This window comes from Macrotis lagotis, chromosome 1 (assembly GCF_037893015.1).
Source record: "Macrotis lagotis isolate mMagLag1 chromosome 1, bilby.v1.9.chrom.fasta, whole genome shotgun sequence".
Classification (NCBI taxonomy): domain Eukaryota; kingdom Metazoa; phylum Chordata; class Mammalia; order Peramelemorphia; family Peramelidae; genus Macrotis; species Macrotis lagotis.
Genome location: NC_133658.1, coordinates 506,508,671 through 506,524,965, shown reverse-complemented (window position 1 = coordinate 506,524,965; position 16,295 = coordinate 506,508,671). Strand labels below are relative to the sequence as shown.

General features: G+C 38.0%; 1 protein-coding gene across 7 annotated transcripts in view; it reads left to right on the top strand.

Moving 5' to 3' along the window:
* ITSN1 (intersectin 1) overlaps nt 1–16,295 on the top strand; it is a 322,258-nt gene that overhangs the window by 276,258 nt on the left and 29,705 nt on the right. For all 7 annotated transcript variants that reach the window (XM_074214064.1, XM_074214063.1, XM_074214060.1 and 4 more), the window contains 2 exons: nt 1,602–1,814; nt 3,453–3,574. In XM_074214064.1, the coding sequence (XP_074070165.1) occupies nt 1,602–1,814; nt 3,453–3,574 (335 nt within the window). The remainder of the gene's footprint in view (nt 1–1,601; nt 1,815–3,452; nt 3,575–16,295) is intronic.

Here is a 16,295-nt window from a genome sequence, read left to right as displayed (position 1 = left end):
ATTTTAAAATATGTTTATTTTTTTAAAAAATAATAATCATTTCAGTAACACTTCTGGAAGTGTAATTATAGCTATGAGGGACCAGAAATCCTTGGAAGGAAGAAAGGAAGGAAGGAAGGAGAAAGGGAAAGAAGGAAGGAAAGGAAAAGAGGAAGGAAGGAAGGAAGGAAGAAGGGAAGGAAGAGAAACTCTTCCTGTGGTTTCTTCCTCTGATTGGTTGGTTCCTGTCAGAACATTATATTCTAAAGAAACTGCCTTGACCAGGCATTTCTTCATGGCATTCCAGGCTCTATTCCAAACTCTTCTTTTCTCCATCATATCCTGGGATCAATACCTTCTCCCCACCATTCTCACTTTAGCTTCCTCTGATGTGTGGTCTTTCCCTATTTGAATTTCAGCTTCTTGTGGGAAGATCCTTGTGCTTTTCTTTTTGCTTGTTTTTGTGTTCTTATACCAAGTACTGTGTAGCCTACCACACAGTATTTAATAATGCTAGTTGACAATACAGTTTAACATAAATAGAGGGACAATAATTATTTGTCCTCCAAAATGAGAAGAGTGGCATTGTTTTATATATTTTGGCAAATTTTTTTTAGTGTCTTATTAATAGAAGACAATGGATATCCCATATCTGCTTCTGCATTCAATCTGTTGTTTTAGTTGATATACAAATATAGCACAAAAAGATGAATATGTTACTAGATAGATAACATCTTAGTGTTATTATTTAAATAATAATCTTATAGATTCCTGAAAGGAATTTATTTAGGGCCTCACAAAAGTCTTCAGAATACTTTGTGAACCATTGATCTAGATAATAGACTTTCTTAGATATATTAAGGGAAGTAAAGATAAAAAGAAACAAGGAGTTTTAAAATAATAATAAAAAGAATAATAAGAATAATAGATTTGTGGGGTGGCTAGGTGGCACAGTGGATTGCACCAGTCCTGGAGTCAGGAGTACCTCAGTTCAAATCCATCCTCAGACACTTAATAATTACCTAGCTGTGTGGCCTTGGGCAAGCCACCTAACCCCATTTGCCTTGCAAAAACCTTAAAAAAAAAAAAGAATAGTAGATTTGTAATATTTTAAGGTTGTGAACTACTTTACAGATATTATCTTTTCCTTACAACAACTCTAGGAGAAAAGTGCTGCGATTTGTACCCATTTTATAGAAGAAGAAAACAAAGACATAAAAAAAAATAAGGAAACAAAGACAAAGCCATAAAGTAGTTAAGTGACTTGCCCAGAATCATACAGTTAGTGTCTGATGTAGAGTTCAGACTCGAAGGCTTTCTTCTCGTTGGAATTGGTGAGTGGTGGAAGGAAGGACAGAAGGAAGGAAAGAATATACAAGTCTTTGGGAATTGTGGGTTGGAATTCCCACAAATCTATTTTTTTTTTATTATTTGTCTTGGTGGGGAGTCAAGGTGTCCAACTTAGATGTTGGACTTACAAAGCATTCCTTGATTCACATCCAAGAAATGAAACATCTTAAGTTTAGGCTAGTATTCCAGTGAATTCCAATGGAAACCCAAGTTCTTAGAACAGATGCATGTTCTTCATATTTTCTCCTGTGGACTCTGTTTTTCTTCCTTAGCAACTTGTCTTCAACTCAGTCACCAATTGCTTGGGACCACGGAAGTTCCTGCACAGTGGGAAATTGTACAAAGCCAAGAGCAACAAAGAACTGTATGGCTTCCTTTTCAATGACTTTCTCCTTCTGACTCAGATAATAAAGCCTTTGGGTTCTTCTGGGACTGACAAAGTCTTCAGCCCCAAATCTAATCTACAGTATAAAATGTATAAGACGGTAAGTTTCTTTCAAAATTTCCTCCAGGAGTGTGTGTGTGTGTGTGTGTGTGTGTGTGTGTGTGTGTGTGTGTGTGTGTGTGTGTGTGTATTTAATCAATCAAAGAAACAAAAGTGGTGTGAAGTTAAGAGGAGCCAGAGTTTCTTTAGAATTTGAGGATCACATATAGAAGAAAGATAATATGATAAGTATAAGACTTTGACTGATAAACAGTTTAAAGCGAGAGACTTAATCTACAACACACAGCCACCTCAACTTTATTGGAAAGATAGCAATTCAGTATAACCATAAAATTGGCAGGAAAGCTCATCAGACTCCTTAAGATTACTTTATACTTTTTTGTTTCTCACTTTTTATCTTCCACAAGTCTGGCCAGACATTTGACACATCAAAAACTAGGCCCTTGAGCTATCTGTTCAAATGTTCATGACTCTGTGTATGTTTAGAATTAGAGTAGAGAGTTGTAGGTTTTGTTTTTTTTTTCTAGATTAGAATGTAAGTGGGTGGTGTTCCAGAAAAAAACTGCTAGCTTTATTTTGGGGGAAAAAACATTGTATGTACATGATTCAGTGAATGAAAAAAGTAGTCTATTATATATTTACTATGTGATAGGCACTGTGTTAAGTTCGAGGTTACAAGAACAATCAATAAAATATCCTTGACAGGGTGGCTAGGTGGCACAGTGGATAGAGCACTGGCCTTGGAGTCAGCAGTACTTGGGTTCAAATCTGACCTAAGAAACTTAATAATTACCTAGCCATGTGGCCTTGGGCAAGCCACTTAACCCCATTTGCCTTGCCAAAAAAAAAAACAACAACCTAAACAAAAAAGTATCCTTGACAATCCTCAACAGCATGTATAGGGGAGCACACGCTAGAAATCTCAGACGGTGTGCATTTGGTAGTATTACTAGGAATTGCAGGAGTGGGTATAGAACTGGCTAAGATCATTTGATAGCTCATCATCTGAGACCTGGAACCCTGAATTGGGAGTCTGAGTTCCTTTGGGGGGGGGGGGGTCTATATGGCCTAATCAACAAGTATTTATTATACTAATACTAAATATTACTAAGTACTAAATAATACTAAAAGGTATTATGCTAAGCACTGGGCTAACTTTTTAAATGAAAAAACTCTAGCAAAAACTACTTGACTATAACTTAGAGTTCAACTCCTTTGCCTTTACAAGGGAGAAAAAAAATCATTCTTACATAGGGGAAAAACCCATACTAGCTAGGTGATAGATAAATCATATCTTAAGCAGTTTCCCTAAGCCCAAAATGATTTTTTTAATGAAGGTAAAGAATTGAGATAGAGGAAGAACTCTATGCAAAAGATTTTAAATTTTTTAAAAAATTTATTTAAGGCATGGATTTAAGTGACTTGGCCAAGGTCACACAGCTAGGCAATTATTAAGTGTCTGAGGCTAGATTTGAACTCAAGTCCTTCTGACTCCTGGGCCGGTGCTCTATCCACTGTACCACCTAGCTGTCCCAGGATTTTTATTTTTTAATGTACTAATTCTTCATAAGACATAAACCATGGAAAAGAGGGATGATAGTTCAAATGTTATCTTTTTATTCTTCCCAATATATACCATCAGAATAGTATTGTGATACCCATGCATGATATTTTTCAGCCCATTTTCCTAAATGAAGTCCTAGTAAAATTGCCCACTGACCCTTCTGGAGATGAACCCATCTTCCACATTTCCCACATTGATAGAGTCTACACTCTCCGTGCGGAAAGCATAAATGAAAGGTAAGATCCAACAACCTTACTGGTCCTGAACCATTACTATTTATATGAGTTGAATAGAGATATCATTGTTGTTGTAATAGTAATACCACTATCTTTTATATAATGATGTAGTTTTATAATTTTCAAAGCACTTTCAGATATTTATTTTATTCGTTATTTATTGGTAAGCCTATGAGATATTCAGAACAGGTAATATTGATCCCATTTCATTGTGGTGGATACTGAGGCAAGTAATCTTAAGGGAAGGAAAAGGGAATATATAATAACTGATTGATTAAGTGTTTAATATGTTTCAGGCACTGAATTAATAAGTACTTTGCAAATATTATATCACTTTATTTTTATAAACCCTGCAAGCTAGGTGCTAGCATTATCCTCATTTTTGTAGTCGAGGAATCTAAGGTGACAGACATTTATAAAATTACTTGCCCAGAGTCACATAGTTAACAAATATCTGAGGTAGGACTTGAACTCTGGTTTCCTGATTCAGGTTTAGCCCTTTGTGTACTGAGCTAACAGCTGCATCTGCCTAAGAATGTTCAGCTAATAAATGGATGATGGAATTGGAATTGGAACCCAGATCTTCTGTCTTCTACTACAGGGGTCTTTCTTTTGCACCATATTTTGGCTGATAAATGACATTGATTTCCTTTTTGTTCTTTCACAAAATCTTCCAGCTGCCTCTAAAGAGGGTGCTATGGGCTGTTAAGTCACTGAAGTCCTGCTCTTCTTTATAACTGCCACCATTCCATCCTAGAAAATACCTAATTTAGCTTAATACAGTGTCAGACTCAGACCAAACGTATTTAATAGCCTCTCCTCATGATGTTGCCATCTTGGTATATTGTCTCTTTAGGGTCAGGCACCAGGACCCAGATTCCGCCAACTTAGTCCCTCTTTGGTGTTCAAGGCAACCTTGGAGAGCCCTCAACTTGTCCTAGAACCTTCTCTCCCTTTGTCTTTATACCAGTCACTGAATTCTAGAATACAAGAATTTTCAATTTGAAAAGAGGCCTTATTTGGCCATACTGTGCAAGCCATACATAAAGGGGCATCCACCACCCAATATACTTAAGTAAATCTAGGAAATTTGAGAAAGTTAATTGCCTGTAACTTTAGGCACACCATTTTCTCTTTGGAGAAATTGCTTCTGAATTTGATGATACCCTTGAGATAAATGGCGACACCTTGTGGTATGGCAAAGCCAAGATGGGAATCAATGCCATAACACTTTACAATAATTGGGGGGGGGGGACAACTAATAAATAACTACAGATCTTTTTCAGCGTTTTTGCATAAATTGAGCTAACAGCATATTTCCTCTTCTTTGGGTACATTTGTTGTTTGGGGACTCTGCCTCAGTTGGAATGACAACAGAATGCTTTAGAATGAAAACTTTTCACAAAATCTTTTGGAAATGAAATTTTCTCAAAAAGGATATTGTGAAAAATAAGTTTGTGGACAAAGCCCCCAGCATCCTTCTGAGCATGAATGCAGTTGAAGCAAATTAGCTATATATATATATAATATATCTATATATGTATATATATATACATATATATATACATATATATATATATTATAGAATAATTTCTTTGGAGGAAGGGGAAGGTGGAGAAAGTTTCTACACTCAAAGTTGCCAGAATAGGAGCATAAAAATACAAAATGGGTATTAGTTTGCATAATATGCCTGTTAATGACAGAGCAAAGCAATTTAATTTCAAACTTTAAAATCTACCTATAAATAATTTATAAAACAAATATGATATATGTGACTAATTGAAAATTGATCCTACCTATTAAATTTTTGGGAGCAAGGAAAACAATGCAGCCAGTTGATTCAGAAATTTCATAGATTTTAGTAAACTTTCACTGCCATTTTTCCTTATGCTCAATTTTTTTAGCTATTTACAAAGCCCTGTTTCAGAGTTGGCATGTGCACTGCACCAGGATCTGTACTTCAAAATTATTTTAAATGGCACTTTGCTTTTGCAAGTCAGAGTAGTCTGTGCTTGGAGCCAGAATACACAATTTTTGTCCTCTTGGGGTTAACTCCCACTTAAGTTCCCTATCCTGACTCAGAACTTTGCCCCTCAGGGTCCTTGCTTTTCCTTCTGTAAATAAGAGCCCAGAAGCCCTGTTGAAATGTAAAATATTTTAGAAAAGAATAAAGTACTACCTGTAATTAGTTACTTCCTTTCCTCCCTTTTTTTTTTTGAAGCAATTAGGATTAAGTGATTTACCCAGGGTCACACAACTAGTGTGAATGTTGGATTTGAACTCAGGACTTCCTGATTCCGGGGTCTAAGCATCACCTAGCTGCCTCTTTTTTTTTTCTAACTTCCTTTCTGCTTAAAACTTCTTCCTCATTCTTTCTATCCTTTAGTTCTCACTGAGATCTGCCTTCCTGCTGATGGCATTGTTCCCTTGCCTTTTTCTCTTATATTCCTTGGACTCACAGATTCTACTTGGTTCCCATTGCTACCTCTACTTTTCCTCTCTCACTGTCATTTGGCAACTTCTGTTCCTTTGAATCTTAGACTTTCTAAATCTATGAACCAGTCCAGATCCTGGTGGCTTCATTATCCTCCATTATCCTCCATATATCCCCATTATTTCCTTCACTTCTCAAAGAATTCATCTGGTTTTTAGTCTTTCTTTCCCCAACTACTGACCTCATCCCAGGGGACATCGACATGCATATTGTGTCTTCAAATTCCCCAATTTCTTAGTTCTTTAAATCTACCCCTCCCTTTCTTATTCCTCCCTTCCACCTCAATTATAACCCCCAAATCATCTTACCTTTGATCTTATCATCAAGCATAGGTTTTCTTTTTCCCATGTTTATGAACTCTGAAATTCCTTTATATAATCAAAAAATTGATTATATAGACAATATAATCAATAATTGCAGGCTCCTACCTCCTTTGTCTTAATTGCTTACAGAGCCCATTCAACTCTCTATTATTCTCTACTCATAAATCTTTTGCCTTCTTGTGACAGATCACAACTTTCTTTTTTCTTAAATGTATTTATTTATTTATTCTTATTTTGTACAAATAATGTTTCTATACATTAATAAAATATTCTTGTTTAAGAGTAAACATAATACCCCCCTCCCCCCAAAAAGTATAGACCCTGCATGAGTGATAAAGGAGAGAAAAAAATTAAAAGTAAAAGTAAAAAATAATAATAATAGTAATAATTTTAGGTATGGCCAGGTGGCACAGTGGACAGAGCACCGACCTGGAGCCAGGAGCACCCGAGGCCAAATCCTGCTCCATACACCAACAGTCACCTAGCCGTGTGACCCCATGCAAGCCACCCCAACCCCATTGCCCTGCAAAAACTAAAAAAAAAAGACCTAAAATAAATAATAATAGTAGGGGTGGCCGGGTGGCGGACAGAGCACTGGCCCTTGAGCCAGGAGCACCCGGGTCCAAATCCAGCCTCAGACCCCAAAAATCACCCAGCTGTGTGGCCTCAGGCAGGCCACCCAGCACCATTTGCCCTGCAACCCCCCCCCCAAAAAATAATAATAATAAAAAATGTGCTTCAGTCTGTGTTCCCACACCACTAGCTCTGTCCTGGGTGGATCACATTCTTTAGGATAAGTCCATCACAAAAGTTACTTCCATATTTTTCCACCGTTGCCATTGCTGATCACAACTCCCTCCATTTGTACTTTTCCACTACCATGTACTATATTTTCTTTCTCCTTTCACTCTGACTCTGCTGTAGGGTAGCTGAGTGGTGCAGTAGACAGATCCCCAGCCCTGAGCCCACAAACCACCCCTTAGGCTCAGCATCCACCCAGCCCTATGGTCCCAGTAAGGCCATCCAATCCCAGCCCCTTACAAGAAGTAAAAAAGAAAATGTGTTATATCTGACCACTCTCCCACCATGGTCCATCCTCTCCTCCATCACTCACAACCCCCTTTCCCCCTGTTGCCCCTCTCTCCTTCTTACTCCAGATGTCGATACTCCATTGAGTATATATGCTGTTTCCTCTCCTAGCCACCTCTGATGAGAGCAAAGATTCCCTCATTCCCCCTTGCCTTCCCCCCTTCCATATCATGGCAATAGCTCATTGTAATAAAGAAAAATCTTATTATATGAAATATCTTAGCCTATTCCTCCTCTCCTTTTTCTTTCTCCCATTACATTTCCCTTTTATCTACTGACTCCATTTTCACACCACATTATATCTTCAAACTCAGATCTCTCCTGTGCTTTATCTATAAAAGCTCCTTCTACTTGCTCTATTAAATGAGAAGGTTCATATGAGTATTATCAGTATCATTTTTCTATACAGGAATTCATGCAGTTCATCATCATTAAGTCCCTCATATTTTCTCCTCCTCCAGTCTCTATGCTTCACTGGAGTCCTGTATTTGAAGATCAAACCTTCTGTTCAGCTCTGTCCATTCCAGTAGGAACATTTGAAATTCCCCTGGTTCATTGAAAGTCCATCTTTTTCCTGGAAGAGGACTTTCAGTTTTTCTGTGTAGTTGATTCTTGGTGCATTCTAAGCTCTTTTGCCTTCCAGAATATTATATTCCAAGCCCTACGAGCTTTTAATGTAGTTGCTGCTAAGTCCTGTGTGATCCTGACTGCAGCTCCACAATATTTGAATTGTGTCCTTCTGGCTACTTGTAATATTTTCTCTTTGACTTGGGAGTTCTGGAACTTGGCTATAATATTCCTGGGGGTTTTTTTTTTTTTTTGAATCTCTTTCTTGGGGAGATAGGGGGATTCTCTCCATTTCTATTTTGTCCTCTGCTTCTAGGATGGGCAATTTTCCTGTAGTATTATTTCTATTAAAGATATTATTTGAGTTTTACAATTTTCCCCCCAATCTTGCTTCCCTCCCCCCACCCCCACCCACGGAAAGCACTCTGTCAGTCTTTACTTTGTTTCCATGTTGTACCTTGATCCAAATTGGGTGTGATGAGAGAGAAATCATATCCTTAAAGAAGAGAAGTCTAAGAGGTAACAAGATCAGACAATAAGCTGTTTTTTTCTAAATTAAAGGGAATAGTCCTTGCACTTTGTTCAAACTCCACAGCTCCTTATCTGGATACAGATGGCACTCTCCTTTGCAGACAGCTCAGTATTGTTCCTGATTGTTGCACTGATGGAATGAGCAAGTCCTTCAAGGTTGAACATCACTCCCATGTTGCTGTTAGGGTGTACAGTGTTTTTCTGGTGCTGCTCATCTCATTAAGCATCAGTTCATGCAAATCCCTCCAGGCTTCCCTGAAATCCCATCCCTCCTGGTTTCTAATAGAACAATAGTGTTCCATGACATACATATACCACAGTTTGCTAAGCCATTCCCCAATTGAAGGACATTTACTTGATTTCCAATTCTTTGCCACCACAAACAGAGCTACTATAAATATTTTTGTACAAGTAATGTTTTTACCCTTTTTCCTCATCTCTTCAGGGTATAGACCCAGTAGTGGTATTGCTGGGTCAAAGGCTATGCACATTTTTGTTGCCCTTTGGGCATAGTTCCAAATAGCTCTTCAGAAGGGTTGGATGAGTTCACAGCTCCACCAGTAGTGTAGTAGTGTCTCAGATTTCCCTTCCAACAATGATCATTATCCTTCTTGGTCATATTGGCCAATCTGAGAGGTGTGAGGTGATACCTCAGAGAAGCTTTAATTTGCATTTCTCTAATAATTAATGATTTAGAGCATTTTTTCATATGGCAATGGATTGCTTTGATCTCATCTGTAAATTGCCTTTGCATATCCTTTGACCATTTGTCAATTGGGGAATGGCTTTTTGTTTTAAAAATATGACTCAGTTCTCTGTATATTTTAGAAATGAATCATTAGTTGTAAAGATTGTTTCCCAATTTACTACATTTCTTTTGATCTTGGTTATATTGGTTTTATCTGTGCAAAAGCTTTTTAATTTAATGTATTCGAAATCATCTAATTGGTTTTTGGTGATGTTCTCCAACTCTTCCTTAGTCATAAACTGCTCCCCTTTCCATAGATCTGACAGGTAGACTAGTCCTTGATCTTCTAATTTGCTTATAGTATTGTTTTTTATGTCTATGTCCTGTAACCATTTGGATCTTATCTTGGTAAAGGGTATGAGGTGTTGGTCTAATCTAAGTTTCTTCCATACTAACTTCCAATTATCCCAGCAATTTTTATCAAAGAGGGAGTTTTTATCTCAATGGCCGGACTCTATAATCATCTCCTGCTTTTACACTTCGTCTATTCCACTGGTCCACCACTCTATTTCTTAGCCAATACAAAACAGTTTTGATGACTGATGTTTTATAATACAATTTTAGATCAGGTAGGGCTAAGCCACCTTCTTTTGCACTTTTTTTCATTAAGCTCCTGGCAATTCTTGACTTTTTATTTCTCCATATGAATTTACTTACAATTTTTTTCTAACTCTTTAAAGTAATTTTTTGGAATTTTGATTGGTAGGGCACTAAACAGATAGTTTAGTTTTGGTAGAATTGTCATTTTTATTATATTAGCTCTACCTATCTATGAGCAGTTGATATTTGCCCAGTTATTTAAATATGATTTAATTTGTGTGAGAAGTGTTTTATAATTGTTTTCAAAAAGATTCTGAGTCTGTCTTGGCAAATAGACTCCCAAATATTTTATATTGTCTGAGGTTACTTTGAATGGGATTTCTCTTTCTAGCTCTTCCTGCTCTTTCTTGCTAGACATATATAGAAAAGTTGAGGATTTATGAGGGTGTATTTTATAACCTGCAACTTTGCTAAAATTTCAAATTGTTTCCAGTAGTTTTTTGGATGATTTCTTGGGATTCTCTAGGTAGACCATCATGTCATCTGCAAAGAGTGAGAGTTTTGTCTCTTCCTTCCCAATTCTAATTCCTTCAGTTTCTTTTTCTTCTCTAATTGCTGATGCTAACATTTCTAATACAATATTGAATAGTAGTGGTGATAATGGGCACCCTTGTTTCACCCCTGGTCTTATTGGGAATGCCTCTAGCCTGTCCCCATTGAATATAATGCTTGTTGATGGTTTCAAGTAGATACTGCTAATTATTTTAAGGAACAGCCCATTTATTCCTACACTCTCTAGTGTTTTTAATAGGAATGGATGCTGTATTTTGTCAAAAGCTTTTTCAGCATCTATTGATATGGTCATATGGTTTCTGATAGGTTTGTTGTTGATATAATTGAGTATACTAACAGTTTTCCTAATATTGAACCAACCCTGCATTCCTGGAATAAATCCTACTTGATCATAATGTATTATCCTAGTGATGACTTGTTGTAATCATTTTGCTAAGATTTTATTTAGGATTTTTGCATCTATATTCATCAGGGAAATAGGTCTATAATTTTCTTTTTCTGTTTTAACTCTTCCTGGTTTAGGTAACAGTACCATATTGGTTTCATAGAAAGAGTTAGGCAGAGTTTCATCTTTCCCTATTTTTCCAAAGAGTTTATATAGGATTGGAACCAATTGTTCCTTAAATGTTTGGTAGAATTCACTTGTGAATCCATCAGGCCCTGGAGATTATTTTTTAGGGAGTTCAATAATGGCTTGTTGAATTTCTTTTTCTGAGATAGGGTTGTTCAGGTATTTAATCTCTTCTTCATTTAACCTGGGCAACTTATATTTTTGTAAATATTCATCCATTTCACTTAGATTATCATATTTATTGGCATAGAGTTGGGCAAAATAATTTCGAATTATTACTTTAATTTCCTCCTCATTGGTGGTGAGTTCACTTTTTTCATTTATGATACTAGCAATTTGGTTTTCTTCTTTCTTTTTTAAATCAAATTGACCAGAGGTTTATCAATTTTATTGGTTTTTTCATAATACCAACTTTTGGTTTTATTTATTAATTCAATAGTTTTTTTGCTTTTGATTTTATTAATTTCTCCTTTAATTTTTAGAATTTCTAATTTGGTATTTAATTGGGGATTTTTGATTTGTTCTTTCTCTAATTTTTTTAGTTGCATGTTTAGTTCATTGATTTCCTCTTTCTCCAATTTATTCATGTAAGAATTTAGAACTATAATATATCGCCTGAGAGTCTCTTTGAATGAATCCCATAGGTTTTGGTATGTTGTTTCATCATTATCATTATCTAGAATAAAATGGTTAATACTTTCTATAATTTGGTTTTTGGTCCACTCATTTTTTAAAATGAGTTTATTCAGTTTCCAATTTGCTCTGGGTCTATATCTCCTTGTCCCAGTATTGCATATGACTTTTATTGCATATTAACTATTTCTGCCTTTCTGCAGTTGATCATTAGGTTTTTATGTCCTACTACATGGTCAATTTTTGTATAAGTTCCATGTACTGAAGAGAAAAAGGTATATTCCTTTCTATTCCTATTCAGTTTCCTCCATAAGTCTACCATATCTAATTTTTCTAACAATCTATTTACCTCCTTAACTTCTTTCTTGTTTATTTTATGATTTGATTTATCTAGATCTGATAGTGGGAGGTTGAGGTCTCCCACTAGTAGAGTTTTGCTGTCTATGTCTTCCTGTAGTTCTTTCAGCTTCTCCTCTAAGAATTTGGGTGCTGTCCCACTGGGTGCATATATATTCAATATTGAAATGACTTTATTGTCTATGGTACTTTTTAGGAGGATAAAGTTTCCTTCCTTATCTCTTTTAATGCTATCTATTTTTGCTGCTGCTTTGTATGAGATAAGGATTGCTACCCCTGCTTTTTTTACTTCAGCTGAAGCAAAATATATTTTGCTCCAACCTTTTACCTTTACTGTATATGTATCTCTCTTCTTCAAATGAGTTTCTTGTAAGCAGCATATTGTAGGATTCTGGTTTTTAATCCACTCTGCTATTTGCTTACGTTTTAAGGGAGAGTTCATCCCATTCACATTCAAGGTTATGATTACTAATTCTTTATTGCCCTCCATGCTATCTTCCCTCTGTTTGCATTTCCCCCCCTTTCCCCCCCCTATCCACATTCCCCAGTATTTTGTTTCTGAAAATGACCCCCTTCAGTGTGTTCGCCCTCCTATATCACACCCTCCCCTTTCTTTCCCTTTTTCCCTTCCCTTCCTTTTGTTATTTCCCCTTTTTCCCCCACTCCCCTTCCCTTTCTCCATCCCCCCTCCCCTATTCCCCTTTTAATACTTGAAAGGTTATATATTTTATAAGTTAACTGAGTATGTGTAGGTTGACTTTAAGCCAAGTCTGATGAGAAGAAGATTCAGGTGTTTCTCCTCTGCTCCCTTCTTCCCCTCTATTACCATAGTTTTTTTGTACCCCTTAGTTTAGTAAGATTTATCACATTCAGTCCCTTCCCTCCTCCAGTCTCTTTCCTGTCCCTCTTTTTAAGGAGATAGTGTTTTTTTTTAGATCATTCTAAGTCATAGAAAATTCTGAGTGTCTGTCCTTTCTAGTTCAGTATATTCTATCGAATAGAGTCAAAATTCCTGAGAGTTATTAGAGTCTTTCTCCCAAGTGGGGTTAAAGTCAGCAGTCTCATGGATAGGTCATGAATGTCCATCATTTCTGGCAAGGTGTATTCTCTCTGTTAGAGTTACGATTCTCAAGATTTATGAGAATCTTCCCCCCCGCCCCCCCACACTGGGATATAGTCAGTTTCCATTTGCTGGATTGCATTTTTTTCTTTTACCGCCCCCCCCCCTTTTTTTTTACCTTTTCATGTGTCTCTTGAACCTCCTGTTTGATGTCCAAATTTTCTGTTTAGCTCTGGTCTTTTCATCAGAAATTTTTGGAATTCTTCCAATTCGTTAAATGTCCATCTTTTTCCCCTGGAAGAGAAGGCTCAACTTTGCAGGAAAGTAGATTCTTGGCTGCATTCCATGCTCCCTTGCTCTTCGAAATATCTCGTTCCAGGCCCTTCGATCCCTTAATGTTGATGGAGCCAGGTCCTGCGTTATCCTTACTGTGGCTCCTTGATATTTAAATTGTTTCTTTCTGTCTGCTTGCAGGATTTTCTCTTTTATCTGATAGTTCTGCAGTTTGGTCTACAACATTCCTTGGTGTTTTCATTTTAGGATCTTTTTCTGGTGGGGATCAATGTACTCTTTCAATAACTACTTTGCCCTCTGGTTCCATGATATCAGGGCAGTTTTCCATCACTAGATCCTGTAATATTAAGTCCAGGCTTTTTTTCTCTTCAATGTTTTCAGGAAGTCCTATAATTTTCAGGCTGTCCCTCCTCGATCTATTCTCGAGGTCAGTGGTTTTGTTGATGAGGTATTTTACATTTGCTTCTATTTTTTCTATTTTTTGATTTTGTTTAACTGACTCTTGCTGTCTCATGGAGTCATTAATTTCTGTAGACTCCATTCTTGTTTTGGGGGAGGAGTTTTCTTTTCCAATTGGTCAATTCTACATTTGAAAGAGCTTTCCATTTGACCAATTGAGGTTTTGAGAGAATTAATTTCTTTTTGCATTTGCCCATTTGAGGATTTGAGAGAATTATTCTCATTTTGTATTTGTCCAATTGAGGATCTGAGAGATTTGTTCTCATTTTGTATTGGTCCAATTGATGCTGTGAGAGATTTATTCTCCTTTTGTATTTGTTCAATTGTACTTTCTAAGGTTTTTTCTTGTTGCAAGGTATTAATTGTCTCTCCCAAGTTTTTAAGCTCCTTTCTTATTTCTTCAAGGAAGTCTTTCTGTGCTGGAAACCAGATTGTATTCTCCTCAGAGGTTGCAGGTCTCTCTGAGTTAGGGTCTTTCCCTTCCAGGAATTTTTCTATGGATCCACCTTTCCACTGACCTTTCTTCATTTTGCTAAGACCTGAGTTGGGGAGGGGCTGGTTCACTGGGGCTTGGGATCACTAAAGGCTTTACTCCCTGAGTGCAGTTTCTCTGGCTGTCCAGTAGGAGGTGCTCGTTGTTTTCTCTGGAGTGTCTGTGATCTTCATTGAGGCCTTCTCCCTTTCCTTGAAGGGAGGGGTTGGAGCTATTGAATTTTTTTTTGCCTTCAATCAATGGTGGACTTTACCCTGGCCTGAGGTCATTTCTCAACTGGGCTCGTTCTTCTGCTCACACACCTGGGCCTGAGGCAGAAGTAGTTTTCATTTGTTTGGGAGGAGGTCTGAGTTGTAATGGGACCAGAGGAGCCCAGGATGGTGTCTGCAGCTCTCCTGCACCAGAACTCTCCCCCCAGCCCTGTGCCCAAGCTCCAGGGGGACAGCACCAACACCAGCGCCTCTGTTCCCCATGGACCGAAGCCCTTGTCGTCCAACCCCACCACTGATCCAGCAGGTACAGCTCTTGGGCCCTCAGACTCCTGGTTCCAATTCAGCTGTTAATCTGGCTAATCCGGGGCTGATCCTCCCTCTGAGCCCAGACTCACCCTCCCAAATTTGGCCAAAGCAGCTGCCGGAGACAAATCCTGAGGTAAATGTTCTTTCTACTGGCTTTTCTTTCTGAGTTTTGTGGGTAGGATTTCTTTTAAGAGGTTTGTTTCATGTGATAGATGGGGAAGAGATCAGGAGACTTTAGAACTGTGCCTGTCTTCTCTTCTGCCATCTTGGCCAGAAGTCCTGTAGTAATTCTTTGAAAATGATGTCAAGGCTCTTTTCCTGATCATGACTTTCAGGTATTCCAATAATTTTTAGATTATCTTTCCTAAATCTGTTTGCCAGATCAGTTGTTTTTTCAATGAGATGTTTCACATTTTCTTCTAATTTTTCATTCTTTTGAAGTATTGTGTCCTGATTTCTCATAAAATCAGCAACCTCCCTCAGTTCCATTATTTGTTTGAAGGATTTGTTTTTCTCAGAGAGCTTTCTTATCTCCTTTTCCATCTGGCCAAGTCTGCTTTTTAAAGCATTCTTCTCCTCAATAACTTTTTGAACTGTTTTATCCTTTTGACTTTTGCTGGTTTTTACCATGTTATTTTCTTCAGCATTTTTTTGTATCTGCCTAAGCTGCTGACTTCTTTTTCATGTTTTTCCTGCATCTCTCTCATTTCTTTTCCCAAGTTTTCTTCTATTTCCCTCACTTGATTTTCAAAGTCTTTTTTGAGCCCTGTCATAGCTTGAGCCCTATTTCTGTTTTTCTTGGAGACTTTAGATGCAGGAGCTTGTACTTCCTCATCTTCAGACTGAGTGTTTTGATCCTTCTTGGGATCACAGGCAAAGTATTTCTCAATGGTGTTCCTCTTTTTTCTCTGCTTACTCATTTTCCCACCCTGAGCCTGGTTTTGGGGGTGCTTCCTGATCTTTTGGGACACCCCCACAAGGATCTCAGTGTGTGTGATGTTCTGTCTTCCTTCTCGTCTGTGAATAACCATAAGCGCACCCCTCTGCCACAGGTTTGAGGTGGGGGAAGGCCTGCTGTTCTATTGGGGGGAACCTAGACTGTGATCGGGATCTGAATGTGGTCAGAGCCCTAGTGTTCTCTTCCAGGGACAGAGGACAGAGCTTGGCAGTCTCTCTTCACTCCCTTCCATAGGCTCAGCACTCATGCTTTGGGGGCTCCTGCTTACTGCTCCACCTGCTTCTGGTTCCTGGATCTGGGCTTCCCTGGCCACACTGCTCGCTGTGTGCCCTGAGGGCTGGGCTTCACATGCTTGCTCTGGCAGAGGTCCCCTCTGATCCCCTAAGTTGTGCCTGGTGCTCCCCAGGGTGTGGATCAGGAAACTCCCCCCCGCTGCTGTGAGCCAAGGCTCCCAGCGCCCTGGGGTTGCCTCTGGGAGGCTGAAGTTCCTTTGCTCTGGTGGGCCACCCCTCT